At 42.6% G+C, this 18,951-nt stretch overlaps 1 protein-coding gene and 1 non-coding gene across 2 annotated transcripts in view; both read right to left on the bottom strand.

Annotated features, from left to right (window-relative positions):
* LRIG1 (leucine rich repeats and immunoglobulin like domains 1) overlaps positions 1 to 18,951 on the bottom strand; it is a 124,511-nt gene that overhangs the window by 62,309 nt on the left and 43,251 nt on the right. The window contains exons 2-3 of the mRNA XM_074198783.1: positions 13,589 to 13,660; positions 5,601 to 5,675 (exon numbers count right to left, since the gene is read on the bottom strand). Coding sequence (XP_074054884.1) covers positions 5,601 to 5,675; positions 13,589 to 13,660 — 147 coding nt within the window. The remainder of the gene's footprint in view (positions 1 to 5,600; positions 5,676 to 13,588; positions 13,661 to 18,951) is intronic.
* Positions 11,676 to 11,780, bottom strand: LOC141496784 (U6 spliceosomal RNA). The gene has a single exon (XR_012471172.1). It is a non-coding gene; the product is annotated as a U6 spliceosomal RNA (small nuclear RNA).

The following is an 18,951-nucleotide window of genomic DNA, read 5'->3' as shown; positions in this document are numbered from 1 at the left end:
AAAGTCTATGAGAAAAGGTAAGGAAGAAGGGAAAAGTGACCTTGAGTGGCCATGAGAGAAGTTACTACCATACCAGCTAACTCTTCAAATATGCATAAGGTTATAGTTCTACAGATGGAAGGGGGCCCAAAAAGACTAAACAGAGGCAGGTATAGAATTCATGTCCCCCAATTCCCAGTCTATTGCACATTATTTTGTGATATGTTTCCCACATGGAGAGGAAAAATGGATGGGAAGGTCTGAACAGTGAGACCTGGGTTCAAATTTTCTCTCTCCTCCTTTGGAAAATAAAATAGACTCAAAGGTGTCTGAGGACTCTTTCAGCTTGGTATCTCTCATCCTATAGAGAAAAGGGACTCTGTCCTTCCTTCATTCCTTCCTTCCCCCCCTCCCAAGCTGGCCCAGTCCTTTGAGGCTAGAACAGTACCCAGAGGGGTCATTACTCTACAATCCTTTCACTTTCACCTACCATCAGAACAAACTCAGGGTTTAGTAGTGAAAGAAAGGTCTTGCTCTTCTTTACACAGTATAAGTCTGGGAGAAAATCCCCAGCAACGTTGAAAGCCCAGTGGGAAGCTGTCTGGGATGTCACTGGAAAGGCTCTCTTGGTGAGAACAAAGCTGACATTCCAGAACAAAATCTTGCCATTACATCATTCATTCTAATGAATAGCAATAAACACATGGGCTAAATGACTGAAAAAAATGAAGGACATCAGTAAAGATGCACAGAGAGGAAAGTCTTTGGCCATGGCGATGGGGCTAGGGCAGCAGGCAGAAGTCAATCCCAGTATTCTAAAATCTTTTCTTTCCTGCCAGGTGGTAAAAGTGGATTCCTCTGCTTTGCTGATCCTGTAGATTGTCAGAGAAATATTTCTGAGAAAACCCACTCGGAGTGGGTTTGTTTCCATCTCTGGTCTAAGGGTCAGGTACTGAGAGATCGTCTTCTGAGGACACTCCCTTAACAAGTTGGGAGGGAGAAAAGGAAGGAGAGAACAGAGTCATCACCAGTCACGAGCCAGGAGAAAAAAAACTGACCATTCCTAAATCCAGCCTAGCCTCCAGCCTGAGAAGTCCAAAATATCGAAGCTAAGTGACTCACCCCTGGCCACCCAAATAACAAAAATCAGAGATGAGACCGAGACCCCATGGTCCCCCATTTCATTACAATACCTCTGTTGTTGCCTTTTCTCAATTAAAGGATGTAGTTTTTTTATTCCCTGTAACTTTTTCCACCACTCAAATGAACTCTATCTGCTGTTTGCCAGTTGGGAAGGATGGTTGGGCTGCTTTATCCCAAGGCTGGGACAACTCATTTCCCTTCTTCCCTCAAATCCTGCCCGCCCCCATCATCATGCCCCTGTTAGATCATTCAAGGCTGAAATCTTCTAACCAGTCCTCAGTTTTTCCATCTCTAAAATGTGTATTAACACACCTGTGGATTTCCACTGGCAGCTAAGTGGAGGTTCAAGCTAACTGACATGGTGCTCTGAGCTACTGGAGTATTAATAATTAAGTCATCATTTATTAATCCAACTATTCCCCACAGTGCCTTAGACATAAATATTTGGTGAATTGGATTGTTGAACTAACATAAGGAATGTGCTTAGGCCTCAGGCTGTGGTTCTTTCTTTCTTGAAGGATAATTAGCTCCTAGAGAAGCAATGAATAAATTATTTTAAGCAGTTCCACCAAGCTGAAAAGAATTCTAGTGTGGGCCCAGTTAAGGCCCAAGTGAGCTAAGTTGGGAGATCATTGCAGGAATGCCCTCAAGGGTGAGCAACCTTTTAGTCATTGGCACTCAAAAGGTCTTGACTTTAGTCTAGAGAAGGGAAGCTTGAGTCCCCTTTGTATAAGAGCTTTGCTGTCTTACTGTGCTTCCATACAAGTGGTTTCTTCTGTAATCGGGATTCACAACCCAAAAAAGGTTAAGGCTCCTGGAATGGTTCTTTCTTGGGGCTGATCTAAGCCCACTCACTACTCTGAGAGCACGTCCCAAACAGAAAAGGAAGTCTAAGATCTGAAATATTGTTCTTTTCTCGCCTCACTCCCCCGTCCCCAACCATTTCAAAAGAACGATATATCAAATAAGACATAAACTGGATCCACACCCAAGCCGGAGCTGCAGCTGCCAACATTCACCTGCCTTTTCCAAGCCCAATTCAAAAGGAAGGCAGTTCAGTTTTGAGCTTTCTTTTCTTTTCCTTTTTTTTTCCCTCTCTAAAACTTTACATATTTTAACACTGCCTAATGGAATAGCAGGAATACCGCCAACCTGGCCCACACTGCCTTGCACTGGGTTAGAGTAGATGAAGAAATGTATTTTTAAGCTGTCAGAGGAGTCTGCTTCAAAGCTGGACAAGGCCCCCAGGGGATTGCCTCTAGGCCCAAGTAACAGAGAAGTCACCTTTCCTTCTCCAGGGAAAACTGTGAAGGGAAGAAGACCAGGAGAATGGACCCAGAGGAGTGGTAGAAGGACAGGAGGAGAAATGGCAGGGCCAGTGACATTTTACCACCACATTAATCAATCAAGAAACATTGATTAAATATCAGGTGACCTCTCCTCTCATTCCTCCCCCGGGACTTCCTGTTCTAACTGCAGAAAAGTGGAACAGTCCACCTAAGAAGGGCCTCATACAGGGTCCCACACATCCCTGGCCAGGTGGATGGAGTGAAGTTACCCCAAGAACAAAGGACTGGTCCAAAACTAGCTACAGTCCAAAGCTCCTCTGCCACCCCCCCCCCCCAGGTTTTATTGGGCTTCAACTCAACTTACAAACTCACCAAAAATACATTTATTTCTTTACTTATTTGTGCATTTATTTATCTAGCACCTATTCTGTCAGACCCTTTGCTAGGAACGGGGGGAATGACTAGAAATGCTAAGTATCATTTCCATAACCACGGCTATTCCAGCTCTTTTAATTCACTAGAAGCCTGAGAAGGCCATCCCAGACAGAGTCAGTAAGAATCTGGAAGAAGCCAGTGAGGCAAATCCCTCCCCCCACTCCCTGGGGGACTAAATACTAGGATTAAAGTTCAAATCCAACCTCAGACACTTAATAATTACCTAGCTATGTGACCTTGGGCAAGTCACTTAACCCCACTGACTTGCCAAAAATAAAAAAAACAAACCAGGGACTAAAGTTCAGCTTTATCTCTAGGACCAGAAGCTATCAAGCCATCAATCAAGGAACTGACAGAATCCTAGATTCTGGAGCTTCAGAGTCCACCTGGTGGAATACAGACACTTAACTCAAGTACCCAACTAGTTGAGTAACAGAGTTAGGATTCAAATGAAGGTCTCAGAAATTCCCATTGTCCATCTCCCCAGTATCCTGGGCTGTGGACACCCCATGAGGCAAATCTGCAACTATCCCACTTTCATAGATGAGGAAACAGAGGCTAAGGGATTTTGGCCAGGGTCATCATCCCAGGTACCCACAGCTTCCTCACCCCAGGGCCAGTGCCCTATCTACAAAGCCACCAATACAGGAGCCCATCTCAGACCCAGGAGAGGTCAGAGGAGGTAGCGGACAGCTCTCCCTCCCCCTACTAACTGAGCCACTGACCTTAACAAGGGTTAAGCTGATGCAAGGCTGAGCTGGCAAGAACGTGGCACCCTCTGAACACGGGGCCTTCTGCCAGCCCAAATGGGAGAGCTGCAAACTACACCAACAATCTTATTAATAGCCCATTTCTGCCAAGTGCCTCCACACTGCCCGCTGAGCCTCAATTTCACAGGAAGACACACACAGGTGAACAACTGGGTTATAAAGCTCACCAGGTGCTTAGAAGAAAGATGGAAAGGAGGCAGGGAGGGGAGGGCAGGCAGGAGTCCCCCCTTCCTATACGCCACAGGACTGGCTTGTATGAATCAATCTCTGGGAGGGGCTTTTTAAAATAAGTTACCAAAGGAACCAGGGCTCCAGGTTAGCGCTGGCTGCTTAGCCTTGGGAAAAGGTCCTTATTTAAGACTTCACTCAAGGAGGACCCTCACTGAGGGGAGAAGGGACAACAGAATTTGCTTTCTTTTCTTTTTTTTTTAATTTTAAAAGGGATGTAGGATTTTTCATACTATGTTTTATTTGCAGAGTACCTATTTTAAATTCCTGAAGGCAGATGAATGAACAAGTTCAATTATATTAAGAAGCAGTGACTCTATATCTCTGAGCCTCCCACCCTCTTGGACTGCCCCCCCCAACCCCGAATCAAAGCATCTAGCCAGTCCGTCCACTTCATTAGCACTCTGTGAATGATCCCAGGCCAAGCTCTCTACTGTATAAAAAATACTACCTGCTAAAATCCACATAGATTTCTCAAACTACCTGCTTTCCTCAACCAAAGAGGAGGCTCAGCAGGGCCCATTATAGAGCCAACAACAGCACTTGAAAGGACTGCCATGATTGCCAGCCCATCCCAAGGGAGATAATATTATTTATAAATGAATATTTTTAAAGTTCTGAAGGAATGCTTGAGTCATCTAAACCCCCCAAAATTAATTGGCAGGCACTTTACATACTTTTATGTCGCTGCGTTGAAAGATTCCTTAAAGGCATGGACTCTAAGTTCAAATCCAGCCTCAGATACTTAATAATGACCTAGCTGTGTGACCTTGGGAAAGTCACTTAACCCCACTGCCTTGCAAAAAAGAAAAAACAAACAGGGACTAAAGTTCAGCTGTATCTCTGTTATCCCATCTATTTTACCTAATCCATCACTGACTAAGCCAGGAACTCTGCTGAGTGTCAGGATACAAAATAAAAATGAAACATGCTTTTCCTTGAAGAAGCTTCCATGGCATCAAATGAATAATCTGGGGAAAGTCTAGGGAAACTTTGCTCGTTTCACGTTGGAGAGGCTCAGGAAAGAGGTTTCCAAAGAAAATTCAAACATGAATGAAAACCGGATGAAAATTCTTAATATAGCATAAACACCCAAGTCCAGAGAGTTGGGCTTCTAGACTCATTCATGGCAAGGGGCAAGCACAGGCATTGGTCAAATCAAAATCAATTTAAACCCATATCAAGTATCTATTGTACACTAGGGTTTGACTCCAGGATAGAAAAAGCACCGGGCTCCAACCATCTGGAGGCCTGGGTTCTCCTTCTGACACCATCATTCTTTGGCTATGGGGATCTTGTTGATCCCATTGGCAAAGTGGTTCAGAAGGTCCATTCAGCTAATGAGAGAAGATATGATAGGAAGACGACAGGATGGGGAAGTCAGAGGATGTGAGTCAGGGGGCTCTGTCCGCCCCTCCATCCAACAGAACAGAAAGTCACTCTAGCACCCAAATGAAGAACTTGGCTAGACAACCACCTGGACCTCTTCCATCTGGAGATCTGTTAGCTTGAGGTCCATTTCTGATTGGCCATTCCAGAACCCGAGGCTCTAGAAAGCCCTCAGCGGAACTAGACCCCCTCCCTAAAAATCCTCAAGCTAAAGCACTTCAATCCAATTGGGTCATCTAAAAAAGCCATTGGACTTATTAGTTTAAAAAAAATCTATTTTTCCCCACAATTATGTAAAACAATCACCATCATATCCACAACGCCCCCCCTTCCCAAAATCCAAAGCTTGCAGTACATGGTCACTTACAGATAGAGAGACAAGATGCGGGAGGAGGCAGCACCCAGGGAAGGGATGATTGTCAGTTCATTGTTATTCAGGTGCCTGCAAAAAGAAAAGAAAAAAAAACCAGTTAAACATGCAAGCCAAAATTGCAGATTCTGGAGAGAAAGCCTTTCTTTGTCCATTTGATAAATATAGTCAGCTAACTAGGTGGCCCCAAGTTTCCAGAATCAGCTATAGCACAAATCTTTCCAGCAATTAGACTTTGAAAGAAGAGGTCTGAAACAAGCCATTTGTGAGAACAATGTCCTCTGCAGACCCTTCCTCATGAGCAGAGGGGCTTGGAGGGGGGGTGGGGTTCAGTCTGGTAGCTTTCCTCATTGAAGGAACCACATACCAGGACACCTCAAAAGGGCTGCGGTAGCAGCTAACAGTTATTCAGAGAAAGGCTCAACCAGAGATGGTGTGATGTAGGAAAAACTTCACAGAAAAAGTGTCATTCCTTTACCTAACTTTAATAAGACTGTTCTAGTTTTTTTAATAGTCCTAAATTTTAAGCCTTTATCTGGTTTTAGGTAATTTTGATGCTTTTACTTTAATAAATGTGTTTTCATGGTTTTCATGGACCTAAATTTTATCCCTTTACCTATAATTTTAATCATTTTAATTTTAGTAAATCTATCCAATTTTCACAGCACTAAATTTCATTTCTTTGCCTAATTTAACAAATGTGTCCAATATATTCCTTGAAAACTGCAAGGGATTTCAAACACTTCCTAATCTCTTTTATAGAAGGAAACAAAAGCTCCCAGAGGTTAGTGACTTGAGCTTGAGTCTCAGCAGTTCCTGAAGGAAGAGTTGGATTTGAAACCAAGTGTTCCGAGTCAGTTTTCTATTTTTCTCCCCCAAAATCTGAGGAGGCAGCATGTGGGAATCATGGAAAGAAGTTAGGAGGATCCACACTATAGATCTAACTCCAGCGATAGGATTTGGGTTAAGTCACTTCCCCCTTGCTGGGCCTCAGTTTCCTCATCTATAAAATGAAGTAGAATGAGCTGAATTCCATTTCTATGATCCCTTGCGTCATTGACAGAGAGTTATTCCACCAGGAGCATGTAATGAATCCTTATTGAATTATTGGCTTGGATTGGAAAGAGAGTCCCTTGACTAAATGACCCTCAAGTTGTTTGCCAGATTTCTTTTTCCCACCAAGAAATACATGTCTACCATCATAGAAGAGAATCCATGTAAAGCTAGCTCTAACCTGCCCTAAGCCCAGTTTTTGAAAAGAGGGGGAGAGGGCACCAAGGTAAGTTGCCCGCGCATCCATCTATCTACATTTGGCAGAGTGGCCTGGTCCAGCTTAGATGGAACCCACATATGCTCTCCAAGCCGAGCCCATTGAGGAGAAGGCTAGGCTTCAGCAATGCCTGTCATCGGAAACACCTGGAAGAATGTTGAGGCCCTGAACTAGCCCCTTAATGAGTCTAATGGGCGCTTGTCTGTTTCCCCAAATTAAGAGCTGGCTTGCTCCCTCCTCTTTTCCTCCATTGTAGTGTTCTATCCAAAAAGTCTCTTTTTTTTCCAGAACTTGGGAATTACCTTCTCCTGGCTAACAAGCTCTTGTCATTAAGGGCCAATTCCTTTACTATAAAAATGGAATCCTCCCAATTCATTAGAGTAAATGGAGAACCTGGGGCCAAAGGTCACTGGCCCCAGAGTTCTTAGACTTGCATAAAAGGTCTTTAGTTTTTTGGCTGGGGGGGGGGATGGGTTACTGCAGAGAAGGGAAGGGGCAAGGGAAACAACCCTAACCAGGTAAGCAAAGCACCCTAGGGTCAAGGAAGCTTTGGGAAGCAGCCACGCTGAGAGGGAGAGGGAAGGGAAAGCAGTTCCACTGGTCCCAGCAACAGAAACTAGACCAGGGAGGCCATCGGCTGACAGCTCCTGAGGCCAGGATCCAGGGTCTCCCTGGTCAGCTGAGCCAGCAGGGCTGCCCCAGTCAGCCCCTGGGGCCAAGGAAGGAAGCACAGTGAAGTCAGACACTGGACATGCATTTCACCCTCAGAGAAAATAAAAATATGGACTAAAGAAGTGGAAGTATAGAGCTCTACTCAACAAGTCAAGTCAGCTCCAAGAGAAACAACCATCACCTTCTGTCCATCCCCCCAAAAAAGAAGGTGGAAGTTGGTAGGGGAGAGAGACATCATACACACATACACACACACACACACACACACACACAATGCACAATGTTCCCACCACCGAAGTGGGGGACGAGAGTACAGGTATAAACAAGGATACAAGGAAACAGAATTTTCTCTGAATTTCTCTGAAATCTTATTCCCCAGTTAAAACAAGGGAAGTAGAAAGGAAGAGGGACTGGTTCATTAGGGAGATGAGCGGCTACAGATGAGCTACCAACCATTTAGTTGGTGGGTCACCCAAGACCCTTTAGTAAAAGGAAGCCTGGCAATGGCACGGCACCCTGCCATGGCAAGGGAGAGGGCTACAGCCCAGGTGCCAAGCTGAAATGGCGAACTGGGTAAAAAAAAAACCTATAAGGGAGAGCTTTCTTGGAAAGGTATTTGGACCCTGGTTGTTATCCAGAAGAACCAAGCAAGTGGAGCAGCTTGTATCGCCCAGTCCATGAACTTATAAAGTCCTTCCTGTAGCTTACTGGAGTCATTGTACAATCCTGACTAGGAAATACAGTTTCTAATTCCCATTTTCTGATGAAGTGGCAGAGAAGCAAGGGAAGGAAAGAAAAGGGAGGAGATAGGAAGGAAAGAGGGAGGGAAGGAAGGAAAAAAGAAGGGAAAGAAAAAAGGGAGGGAGAGGGAAGACAGGGAAAAAAGAGAGAAAGGGGAGGGGAGAAGGAAGACTGATACATAAAGACTAACAGACTGCCTTCTGTGGGGGGTGGGGAGGGAAGCAAAATTGGGGGAAAATTGTAAAATTCAAAATAAATAAAATCTTTCCTTTAAAAAATCAGATTGATATATTACTGATTAAAAATATTTTGTTTTCCTTCATATTTTAAAGAGGGAAAAAACAGATCTTTATTCATTGGGAAAAAATTTAATTTTAAAAATACAAACAGAAAACTTAAAACAAAAGTATTCTTCTCCTTTCCACCTGAGATTGTTCAAATGTCTTGCTACGACAAGCGCCTGAGCCCATTTGAGATGAATGCTGTCCCTCCTGGTCATGGCCAGGGTGGGTGCCTGACAGGGCAGTGAACAGAAGGCACATTCTGAGAATCTGCTGTGGCTCAAGGGTCTGGGGCAGGGCCTTGGCCTGACCGGCCTCTCCTCCAAGATTCACTTTTTGAGAGAAAGAAATGCAGAGGGATGTTTTCTTGTCATCTGCTTCTCTGGGATAAAGACAAAGGACAAAAAATTGGGTTCTCCAGTTGAAGTTTTGCTTGTAAAATAGGCAAAATGTTCAAAGCCTCTCACTCAGAGTCAAGTTTTCTCTTCAAACACCACTCCGGAGTTACAATGCACAAAGAAAATATTCGTCCCAAGAAGAGGTTCCCCCCGCCCCATGTATTTTATATTAAAAGGAACATACTCTCCATTTCATCGTCCTAAAAAGTAGGTCACCAGGCCCCCAGAGCACATCCAAAGGATGATGTATATGACTCGTAACCCTGGTCCGTCACGCTTCCTGCCAGAGCCGGGAATCCCACCTACTCTGACAGGAATAATCATTCCCATCTTGAAAATGATCCCTCACTCACAGTCTCCCAGCCTGGATCCCTAAAAATAGCAGGGAAGGAGGTGGGTGGGCCCTGGGCTGGGCTAGGTCACATGGAATGTCCCCAGCCCGGACCACCTGTGGGGAGTGGGATGTTTTTAGCCTTTGTAGTTACAAGGGGGGGAGGGGGAGAACTGAAAAGAGGGTCAGGATTTTTTTTAAAGTTTGTTTTTAAAGAAATAAGTTTTCTTCCCCCTGCCTCCATACTAAGATAAAGACAGAGACTTGGGATAGTCCTGACAACTTCATCCAAATACATGATTCATAAGACAGTATTTAAATTTATGCGTACCATGGGATACTGTTGAAAAATTAATATCAACAGTATATTCCCTTCCAAAAAGATTCAAAGTGAAATTCTGTATGAAAATACAAATAGGGAAACTTTGTATGAAAACAAGCTCCCCTGTTCTGGTCGCTATTCCCTCCAACCCCACCTTCCTATTTTCTCCTTCTCCCAACGTCTGTCTTTGCTCGGCAGCATTCTCAAGGCAATATAACCCAGAAGACAGTCTGGGATATCTGGGGTCAAGACTTGCCTTGGACAAATACAAATCAGGTGAATACACCCTAGCAATTCTCTAAAATGTTAGCCAATGGACGTTGATCTACCATGATGTAGGGAGCCCAGTTCCCCAACTGGATCATAGATGTAGAGGTCTATCTAATCCAACCCCCCCCCCCCCCATTTTACAGATCAAGAAATCAAAGCAGAGTCACTGGAATAGCAATTACTATAGTCATATTTGAACTTAAATGCTCAAGGTGGCCAGTCCTGGATCCCACAGGCCATTTATTCTTTCAAGTGTCCAAGGCCATCTCACTTTCCTCCTCTCCATCTCTACTCCCGAGCCTCTGGCCTCTTCCAAGTCTCCCCAACAGCCATGCCCACCCCTCCGCGCCCCCCCCCCCCCATTAAAGCCTAAGCCTCTTAAGGGTACAACTGGCTTGTGCTGTCTTCCCAGCACTCAGCACACAGTAGGGCTTCATCATGCTTAAAGGGCTTAAACAGATATCTTCTCTACTTAGACAAGGGCTGTATAATCGAGATGCCCAAAGCTGGGGCATATTTATGGCCTGCTCATTTTATAAGGAAACATCTTAGGTCACTCACTGCCCCTGTGAAAGCACACGCCACCCACATCACACGTTGGAAAGGGAATGCATCAGTAACATGAGCCAAATGTAGAAAAAAGGAATATATAAATAACCCTCATATTAATAGATTAGCTTTTCCTGGCTACCATTCCATATTAATGTCCACGCCTTCATAATGGGAGTTACTGGGAGATTGGGGGGGGGGGGGGAGTTATTTTTAAATGGACTGTGGCTTGGCTGGGCCTCCAACAGTCTTCCAAAGGCTGACCAGGATGAGAGCAATGACAGCCTGAACCGAGGCTTCTTTCAATCTTCTTCCAGCCAGTCCCTGATGGGCTGTGGCTTCAAAGTACTTCTGAAAGGCAAACCACCACGAGGCCACCTTGCGCAGCCTGTGGTTCGCCCTCCACCCCTAGAGAACCGCCAGCTCTCAAGAAGCATTAAAACCTACTTCATTTGAAAGCATTTATGTGTCAGCTCCCATCCAATACCTCTTCTCTCTTCATCCTTTGGTCTAGGTTCCTGAGGGAGAACACCAGGTCTTCACAACTATGGGGGTGCTTCTTGATTTGGGGATCCTACATTCTTCCCCTTCCTTCTTCCAGTGCATAAGAACAATATTTCCCAGAAGTCCATTGAGTCCCTGTGCAATGGTTTCTCTAGGCATTTTTCTACACTGGGGACCTCTCTCTCTTTTTGACTTTCTGGGGGTATTTGAGTAGTGACCCATCTATCAGTGTGCCAAAGGGTAGGTAACAGTTCAGTAAAATTTCTTGTGTATGGTCAACTCAGTTTCCAGAATGGCTGGGCTTGGCTAACCCCAAGATGTGGTCCCTGTCCTCAAGGAGCTGACACTTAACTAGGAAGAGAAGATGCAGAAGGGCAAAGGAAATCGAGCTAGGCCATGATGGGGGGGGGCAAGAAAGATTCTCTGTATTTGACTTGACTTTGAAGATTCATTTATTCAACAGATGCCTTTGTTTGGTTTTACTTTTTTAAGGAAACATTAAGACAAAAACAAAACACTGCCCATCCTCAAACAGCAGAAATTCTAAGTGTGTGTGTGTGTGGGGGGGGGGGGGGATATGTATATAGAAAATTAAATTCAAATGATTGAGCTGCTGAGGAGGAGATCAGGATGGTCTTCCTGTAGGAGGTGGCATCTGAGCTGACCTTGGAAAAAAAGCTAACTACATAAAGTGAAGGCAGAGTGCAAAGACCTGGACAGAATACAGAATAGCATCATAAACCTAACCCTTCACAAAGATGTGTGTCAATCCTTGCCAGGGACCATGCTCATCTTTTCTGTATCATTTCCATTTTAAATCTACATGTCACCAAATCACAGAGCTAGAAGGGACCAGAGTAGCCCCGCCAACAGAAAATGAAGGAATCACAACACAAATCATCCGAGAAGTATCATTCACTTCTTCCTAGAATTTCTTCAAAGAAAGTAGAAAGAACAACTAAATGTCTATCTTTCCCTAGTGTGAGGTTTTCTGGTGCATTTAAAGTTCCCAAGCAAGCATCCTCAAGGAGCAAGAGATAGAAATTATCCCCAGAGAGTAAAAGCTCCTTGAGGGCAGGGACTTCATTTTCTTCTCTTTTTTGGTCTCTGCTTCCCATCAATCAGCAGCATCACCTACCACACCTATACCTACAGTCACAAAATCAACCCAAGAGGACTGATTAAGTCAGGCATAGAGTCATACATGGAGAACCGAGATACGGCCATGGGGGTTACTAGATAGAGAACCCAGGTTTGGACTCATCCTGACTAAATAACACTAGATCAAACACTCGCTGTATTCCAAGACAGCAAGCTACACGCTTAGAAAATCACAAATTAATAGTATCTGTATTTTACTGTATTTTTACTTATTTTGATATGTGTTTCCCAATTACATTATGACCTAGCCCAGGACCACTGACAGGGGCTGGGACTGCATGTCTGGCATGTCTGTACTAAGGAATTCTCTAGAAGTTGCAAAAAAAAAAAAGATATTAATTTGCATTGGGGTTTGTGGTCTTGTCTCCATCAGTTCAATATGTCAATGAAATCACAAGTCCACTTCCCACCCAGAGAACAGAGGGAGGACACCATCCTCAAGTTCTGGTCTGCCACTCCCTCCCTAGCACATATGAGTAATTAAGCCTACAACTAGAGGCTCCACAAATTTAACATCCCAACTGTTGGAAATCTGAGCCTTTCTATTTTAAAAATCCCCCACCCCCTTATAAAAAAGGTCCTAAAATTACATAATAAGTCAAACCAAGAGAAGAGCTCCACAAACTCACAACTTAGAAATGAGTAAAAGATTTTTTTAAAACTATCTTCAACTGGTTTCTTTATGACGCATAAATAAGGAGCTTTAAAATTGCCGGTAATCACAATATCCGCCCTGACGGGAGAAGTCTTAAAACACAGTTTCAGGTTCAGGGCTGGCTTCCTGAAGAACCCAGCAGACTGCCTCTTCCAAAGGCATCATTATTAACATTGTTTTGAGGCGGCGGAGGCCCAGCTAAGCCCCTCTGGTGCATTACACTACACCTTTGTTTCCTGGGAGATAAGGGGGGGGTGGCATCAAATATCACCTGGGACGAGAGCCCTTCTCCCTCCACGTGAGCAGCTTCCTTTCACAGGGAAACTTACATGACCAGGTGTGTTAACTGAATTATTCCCACAGAGCTTTGCAAGGAGCTGCGGGGAGGGGGAAGAAGAAAGGAGAACCCCCTCTCCTCCATCACAGATTGTCAGGGCGGCTTACACCCAATATAATTGCAATGCTATGATGCCTAGGGCCTTGGCTGGGTGGGAAGATATAAATGTTTTTAATTAGAGACACCAAGAAACTACACTCAAGGGAAAGAGGAATGCTTATCGGCTCAAGCTAGCTACAGACGGATGACAAATTCTGCCAGGGAATCATGGGCCACCCAATAGGGCAAGAATTCTTAACCTGGGATCCGTGAATTTTTTTTTAAGCTATTTAACAACTTTATATTAATATATTTAGTTTCCTTTTTTAATTCTACGTATTTTTTTATTTTATCCATTTTAAAACATTATTCTGGAGATAGAAGGGCTTCACTCATCTATGAAGAGGTACAGGACAGAAAAAGAAAAGGGCTATAGGGTACTACTCAAGACTTACACTTCCTGGAGGTTCACCAGGTCTTCAAAAGCAGCAGGATCGATCTCTGTCAGCTTATTGTTGCTGAGATTTCTATAAAGGGAAAGAAAAAAAGGCATTAGAATTCATTGCAACAGACTTCCTGGGGATAGATTCTGAACCTGAAGTTAAGGCTGATGCTGATTCAAATTCCACCTCTGATACTTCTCAGCTGAATGAACCAGAGGGAGCCTCAGTTTCCTTATCTGGAAATTGGGGATTAACAGAACCAGATCTAACTGATTCTGTAGTAGTGATCTAAGTTCCACTCAGAAAAACATGAATTATGAAAGAATGTGAGTAAAGTGCTTTTCAAAACTTACAAAGCTACAAACTAGAAACACTACAATTCCTAACAATATCATACCCACCCTCACCCTTCCATGATTACAAAGAGATTGTGGCCTTTGGGTTTAACAGAATTATACTAGGATGAACTTTTTTCTTTCTTTTTGCTCTAAATCTAACTCAATTCCTCCTTTTATTTTTTTAGGTTTTTTTTTTTTTTGCAAGGCAAATAGGGTTAAGTGGCCTGCCCAAGGCCACACAGCTGGGTCATTATTAAGTGTTTGAGACTGGATTTGAACCCAGGCACTCCTGACCCCAGGGCCGGTGCTTTATCCACTGCGCCACCTAGCCTCCCCTCAATTCCTCCTTTTAAATAAAAAAAAGGAAAGAAAATGGCTCCCTTTTACCTAATACTAACAAAGTATTTTTAAGACATTTTTTTTTAATGTGAAGATGTTCTGAAGTATAACAACAGCTTTCTACTGGCCCGCATGATATCATCACTCCCCTCACACCCCTGACTAGCTAACCTCAAGCCAAGTGTCCAGACTCTTCAGCTCCTCCATCTTCTCTGAGAAGCCCAAACACATCTCAAGTACCATTTCCTTACTTATCTTCCTTACAAAAGTCCTTCAAGATGTTACCAACTGAAAATCTCAGTCTGCATTTGAAGGTTTTTGGTGGGGTTTTTTCTTACTAGATTCTTGGTTTTATCATCAAGTCCAAGGATTGATTAATGCAAAGTCTTTGGTTTGAAAGTATCATAGTAAGTTATCAGCCAGAGTAAAGGAAAAGGAATAAGGGAAAGGATCAGAAGGATGGATTAGGGTTGAAGGGAAGCAGACAAGGGGGAGGATCAGGAGAATGGATTAGGGGCTGGCCAAATGAAGATGACCAGATGTATAAAATCTCAGACTAGAGGAAGCCTGCTGTCTTATAGAATGACAAATACTGAGGATGGAATCTTAGACCCCCATTAATAAAAGCTGAAGTAATAATTACAGGCTAAAAAGGGGAGGGATTCATCAATATGCCAGTAGATCAGAGTGTTGAATTGGGAGTCAGAACTGGGTTTAGTTAGACCCTAGCTCTCCCTGTGGGACTCTTGGCCTTGGGTTCTTTATCAGTAAAATGAGGGTAAGATTAGCTTAGATTTACTCCCAAATCCCTTCCACCATTAAAGTTATGATACTATTAATTTCATGATTATTTGGGGTCAGGGGAAAAACATGGATGGATGCTGCTTCTACTAAAAACATCAGGCAGCCAGTCTCATCTACTTATAAGTGATTTATTTATCTACTGTCTAAATTACTACAACTTCTACAACCAGAATGTGTCAAAAGGAGGATGTGAATCCAGGATTTTCCTGACTCTAAAGAGAGCCCAAAGTTTAGCTCTTCTCCCCCACTCCCCAGACTACTGCTTCAGCTGCATTGATCTGAGCCCATCACCCCACCACTCTGCCTTTATTACCAATGACCAATTTAAAAAAGGAGGTTAACAGAATGGCAGCATATGTATATAAAGGACTTTATAACCTTGAATTCAATTGAATAAACATTTATAAAGTGTCTACTGTGTTAAAGTTATTGTTTCAATTATACACATTACTTGAAAATGTCCAAGTCTGTTTAAGTCCAATGACACTAGCAATGAGAAATCCTGCTGGCAAGGCACTTTCCCAAGGTTACGCAGGAAGCAACAGCCCTCAGGATTTGAACTCAGATCCTCTGGATGACTTCAGCTCACTCATTTCCCTCAACAGCAACCCAAATCCTTGTCTGACCACAAATAAATGAACAGCCTGTCCTATTACCTTCTTTTTAGTTCAAACCCAAAGGTCAAGTTTTACCTCTCTTCCTCCTCCAATCTTAGCCTCTCTTTTTCTACCATTATTACTTCACCTTTTGAAAGCTTCTTCAGTTTCACCTAATGCACCAAATCAACTCACCTGGCCACTCCCACTCCCACTAGCAATGTAGAATACAACTAGCCTCAAGATTTCCATCTTCTCCAATAATTTTCCTTATATATAGTTAGTTGTGTGTGCCCTTCCACACAAGCGTTGGCTGGCCTAAGGTCCCTACTTCTCTGAACTGCCCTTCAGAGACTTCTGAAATCAATACTGGCCTCCAGCAGTTATCTATTCCACCACAACTCAAAGACATTCATCTAAATTAAAGTCAGGCAGCAGTACATTTAAAAGCCAAGTCCATGTTCAGCGCACAATGAGCATTAAAGCGCAATTTGTCTGGAGATTATATTACTATAAAGATAGAGGCTGCTGTCTGCTTTTGCTGGAGGCGGGGTGGAAGCAGAGAAGGGGAGCTGGGTTTTTTGAATTTTTTGTTTTTAATCACATAGGAAAAGTCAGGTTTGAGCTTGTCTAGATCTCAGGGCTCTTATTAAAGGGTCCCAGAACTCAACAGTTATGTTTATAAAAGAAAATCCCAAAGCACTATGAGTCAAACCAAACAGGGAAAGCAAACGCATCAAGAGCCAGTAGGTTTTATCAATCCCAGAAAAGTCACTCCACAGAACAGAAAGGGGGTAACTTCTTTAATTTAGGTCTATACTATTATAAAACTTGGTGATCCTGTAAGATTATCAAGGATGAGAGAAAGGTACTTTAGGAATGGAGAAAAGTAAATGGAGAGATTTTTTTTCAAAGTGTGAGGATATGAAAACTGGATCCAAAAGCTTTATTACAATTCCTGGCCAAATTCCAAAATCTAACATTAAAGGGAAAGTAATCATTTAAAACAACAACAACAAAAACAAACCAACCATGGTCATGCCATCCTGCCCTCTTCACTTCTTAGCAGGGTTACTAGACTAGTTAGCCAAGAGCTAAAGTAAACATAGTTCACCTGCAAAGCATGTGGCAAAATTTCTTGGGGGGGGGGCATTAGAGAAGTTGGCCATAGGGCAGGCCAGCTATGTGAATTTATGACTAGCAAAATGAGCGGCCTCCCCAGAATGCATTCATTAACAACAACAATGAAGAAGGCTAACGAATTCTCAGGAAAAGTAGTCAAGTCTGGTTGATCATCAATCCTACTGAGATCGTCTTTGTAATACCATATTTGTCCCGCGTATTCACATTTGAGAGAAGATGAGGATAAACTGGACGATACTCAGGAATGGCAACCAGAATTTCAAATGGAAACATTTCAAATGGAAATCAGATGAAGAAACTGATGGTATTTCACCTAGAATAGAAGAGACAGAAGAATGACAGATTGTTGTCTTCAATGTTAAAAGAACTATCAGAGGGAAGAATTTTTAAAGCGGTACCTAAGGAGAGACAGCACAATAGAGAGGCAGTGGAGAGAAATATAATAGGATTCTTCAAGTGATAGTGAGTGGGTTCCCTTCCCAGGTCTCCAAGCAAAGAAGGTATGAGAACTTGTGGGAAATCCTTCAGATCCCAAAGACTCTATGATTCTCTTCAATTCAGAATCCTAACATTCCTATGAATCATATTTTAAAAGATCAGCAGATTATGTAGCAAAGGATAGTTGGGTTATATTGCTTCTATAAAACACTAAAGGTCTTTTGAGGTCCAGTGGAACACCATAACTTCTCTTATTGGGAAATCATGAACATGAAAAATAAATAGAATCATGAAAAGACCTGTATGAATTGATGCAAGGGAGACAGAACCAAGGGGAAAAAAGGATGCAGAATGATAACAACAATGATTATAGAACAAAAAGATAATAAAAACTGAATGCTATTAAATTATAATGATGAAGCATGGTGCAAAGAATAGAAATGAGAAGATACTATCCCAGGAAGACTTCTTTGGAGAACAATTCTTTTCTTCTTTCCTATTTTTTTAAAATTCTTTATCATATAGTTCTCTGGCAAGGAATTAGAAGGAAACCATGTGAAAAATAGGTGATGTAAAAACAAAAGATTATCAATAAAAATTATTCTTAAATAAAAGAAAGTTTGAAAAATTCTCTGTGAAGCAAAATAACTAAGCAGAAAATTCAGATTTCTTTTTAATCCAATGAGTATTTTACTGCTTAAACTCTGCCTACAAAATGTTTGAGAGTAGCACAATCAGAATAAAATGTAATTGGAAATAGTTAACAAAATAAATAAAAATAAACTATAACATAAATAATGCTAAGTGGCGTTTTTCTAAGTCATTGTCAAAATAAGTCAAAACTCCTTTTTTTGTAGTATCAAAGACCTGGAAATGAAAAAAATGGAAAAAATCCCATACTTCCAAATCCTTATTTAACAAGTAAATGGAGGTCCAGAAATGGAAAGTAGCTTGCCCAACATCACACAGCTATGAAGAGGTTTTAGGGATTGTTGTGTGTGGGAGTACTGTAAAATCTTCATCACCTGGTGTCCTCGAGCACCATCAGAGCATTATTTTACTAAGTGCCGTGGGAGTGGATTAGGGAGTGGATTTCATTAGCCTTCTTCATAGCTGTTGTTAATGAATGCATTCTGGGGAGGTCGCTCATTTTGCTAGTCATAAATTCACATAGCTGGCCTGTCCTATGGCCAACTTCTCTAATTTGACCCCCCCCCAAGAAATTATGCCACATACTTTGCAGGTGAACTAGGCACTTGTATTTTGATAAATAAACGGAGACCTTGGTGTACCAAAGGGAGAACTTGTCTTCCTTGTCTCTGGCTCCTTCAGTGCTCCTCTGGGGAAAGGATAAGGGAGTTCAAAAAGGGACTTAACAAAGAGGAAGCACCAGAAGAACTCCAACACTAGTTCTCTTCCTCCTGGTCCCAAGCTACCTGCCAGGTCACAACAATTAAAAATGATTTACTGAGGGGCAGCTAGGTAGCACAGTGGATAGAGTACCAGGAGGACCTGGGTTCAAATCCAGTCTCAGACACTTAATAATTACCTAGCTGTGTGACCTTGGGCAAGTCATTTGACTCCATTGCCTTGAATAAATAAAAAAATTTTTAAATGATTTACTGAAAAGTCACATATATAGAGATCAGGGTGAATGGGGTGGGGAAGAAGTAGAGAAAGAAGAGGTCACCTTGACAATTTTAAAAGTTTCCTATTT

The sequence above is a fragment of the Macrotis lagotis genome, chromosome 8 (assembly GCF_037893015.1).
Source record: "Macrotis lagotis isolate mMagLag1 chromosome 8, bilby.v1.9.chrom.fasta, whole genome shotgun sequence".
In the NCBI taxonomy this organism is placed as follows: Eukaryota; Metazoa; Chordata; class Mammalia; order Peramelemorphia; family Peramelidae; genus Macrotis; species Macrotis lagotis.
The sequence above is the reverse complement of the archived record's forward strand: the minus strand, read 5'-3'. Positions and strand labels throughout refer to the sequence as shown.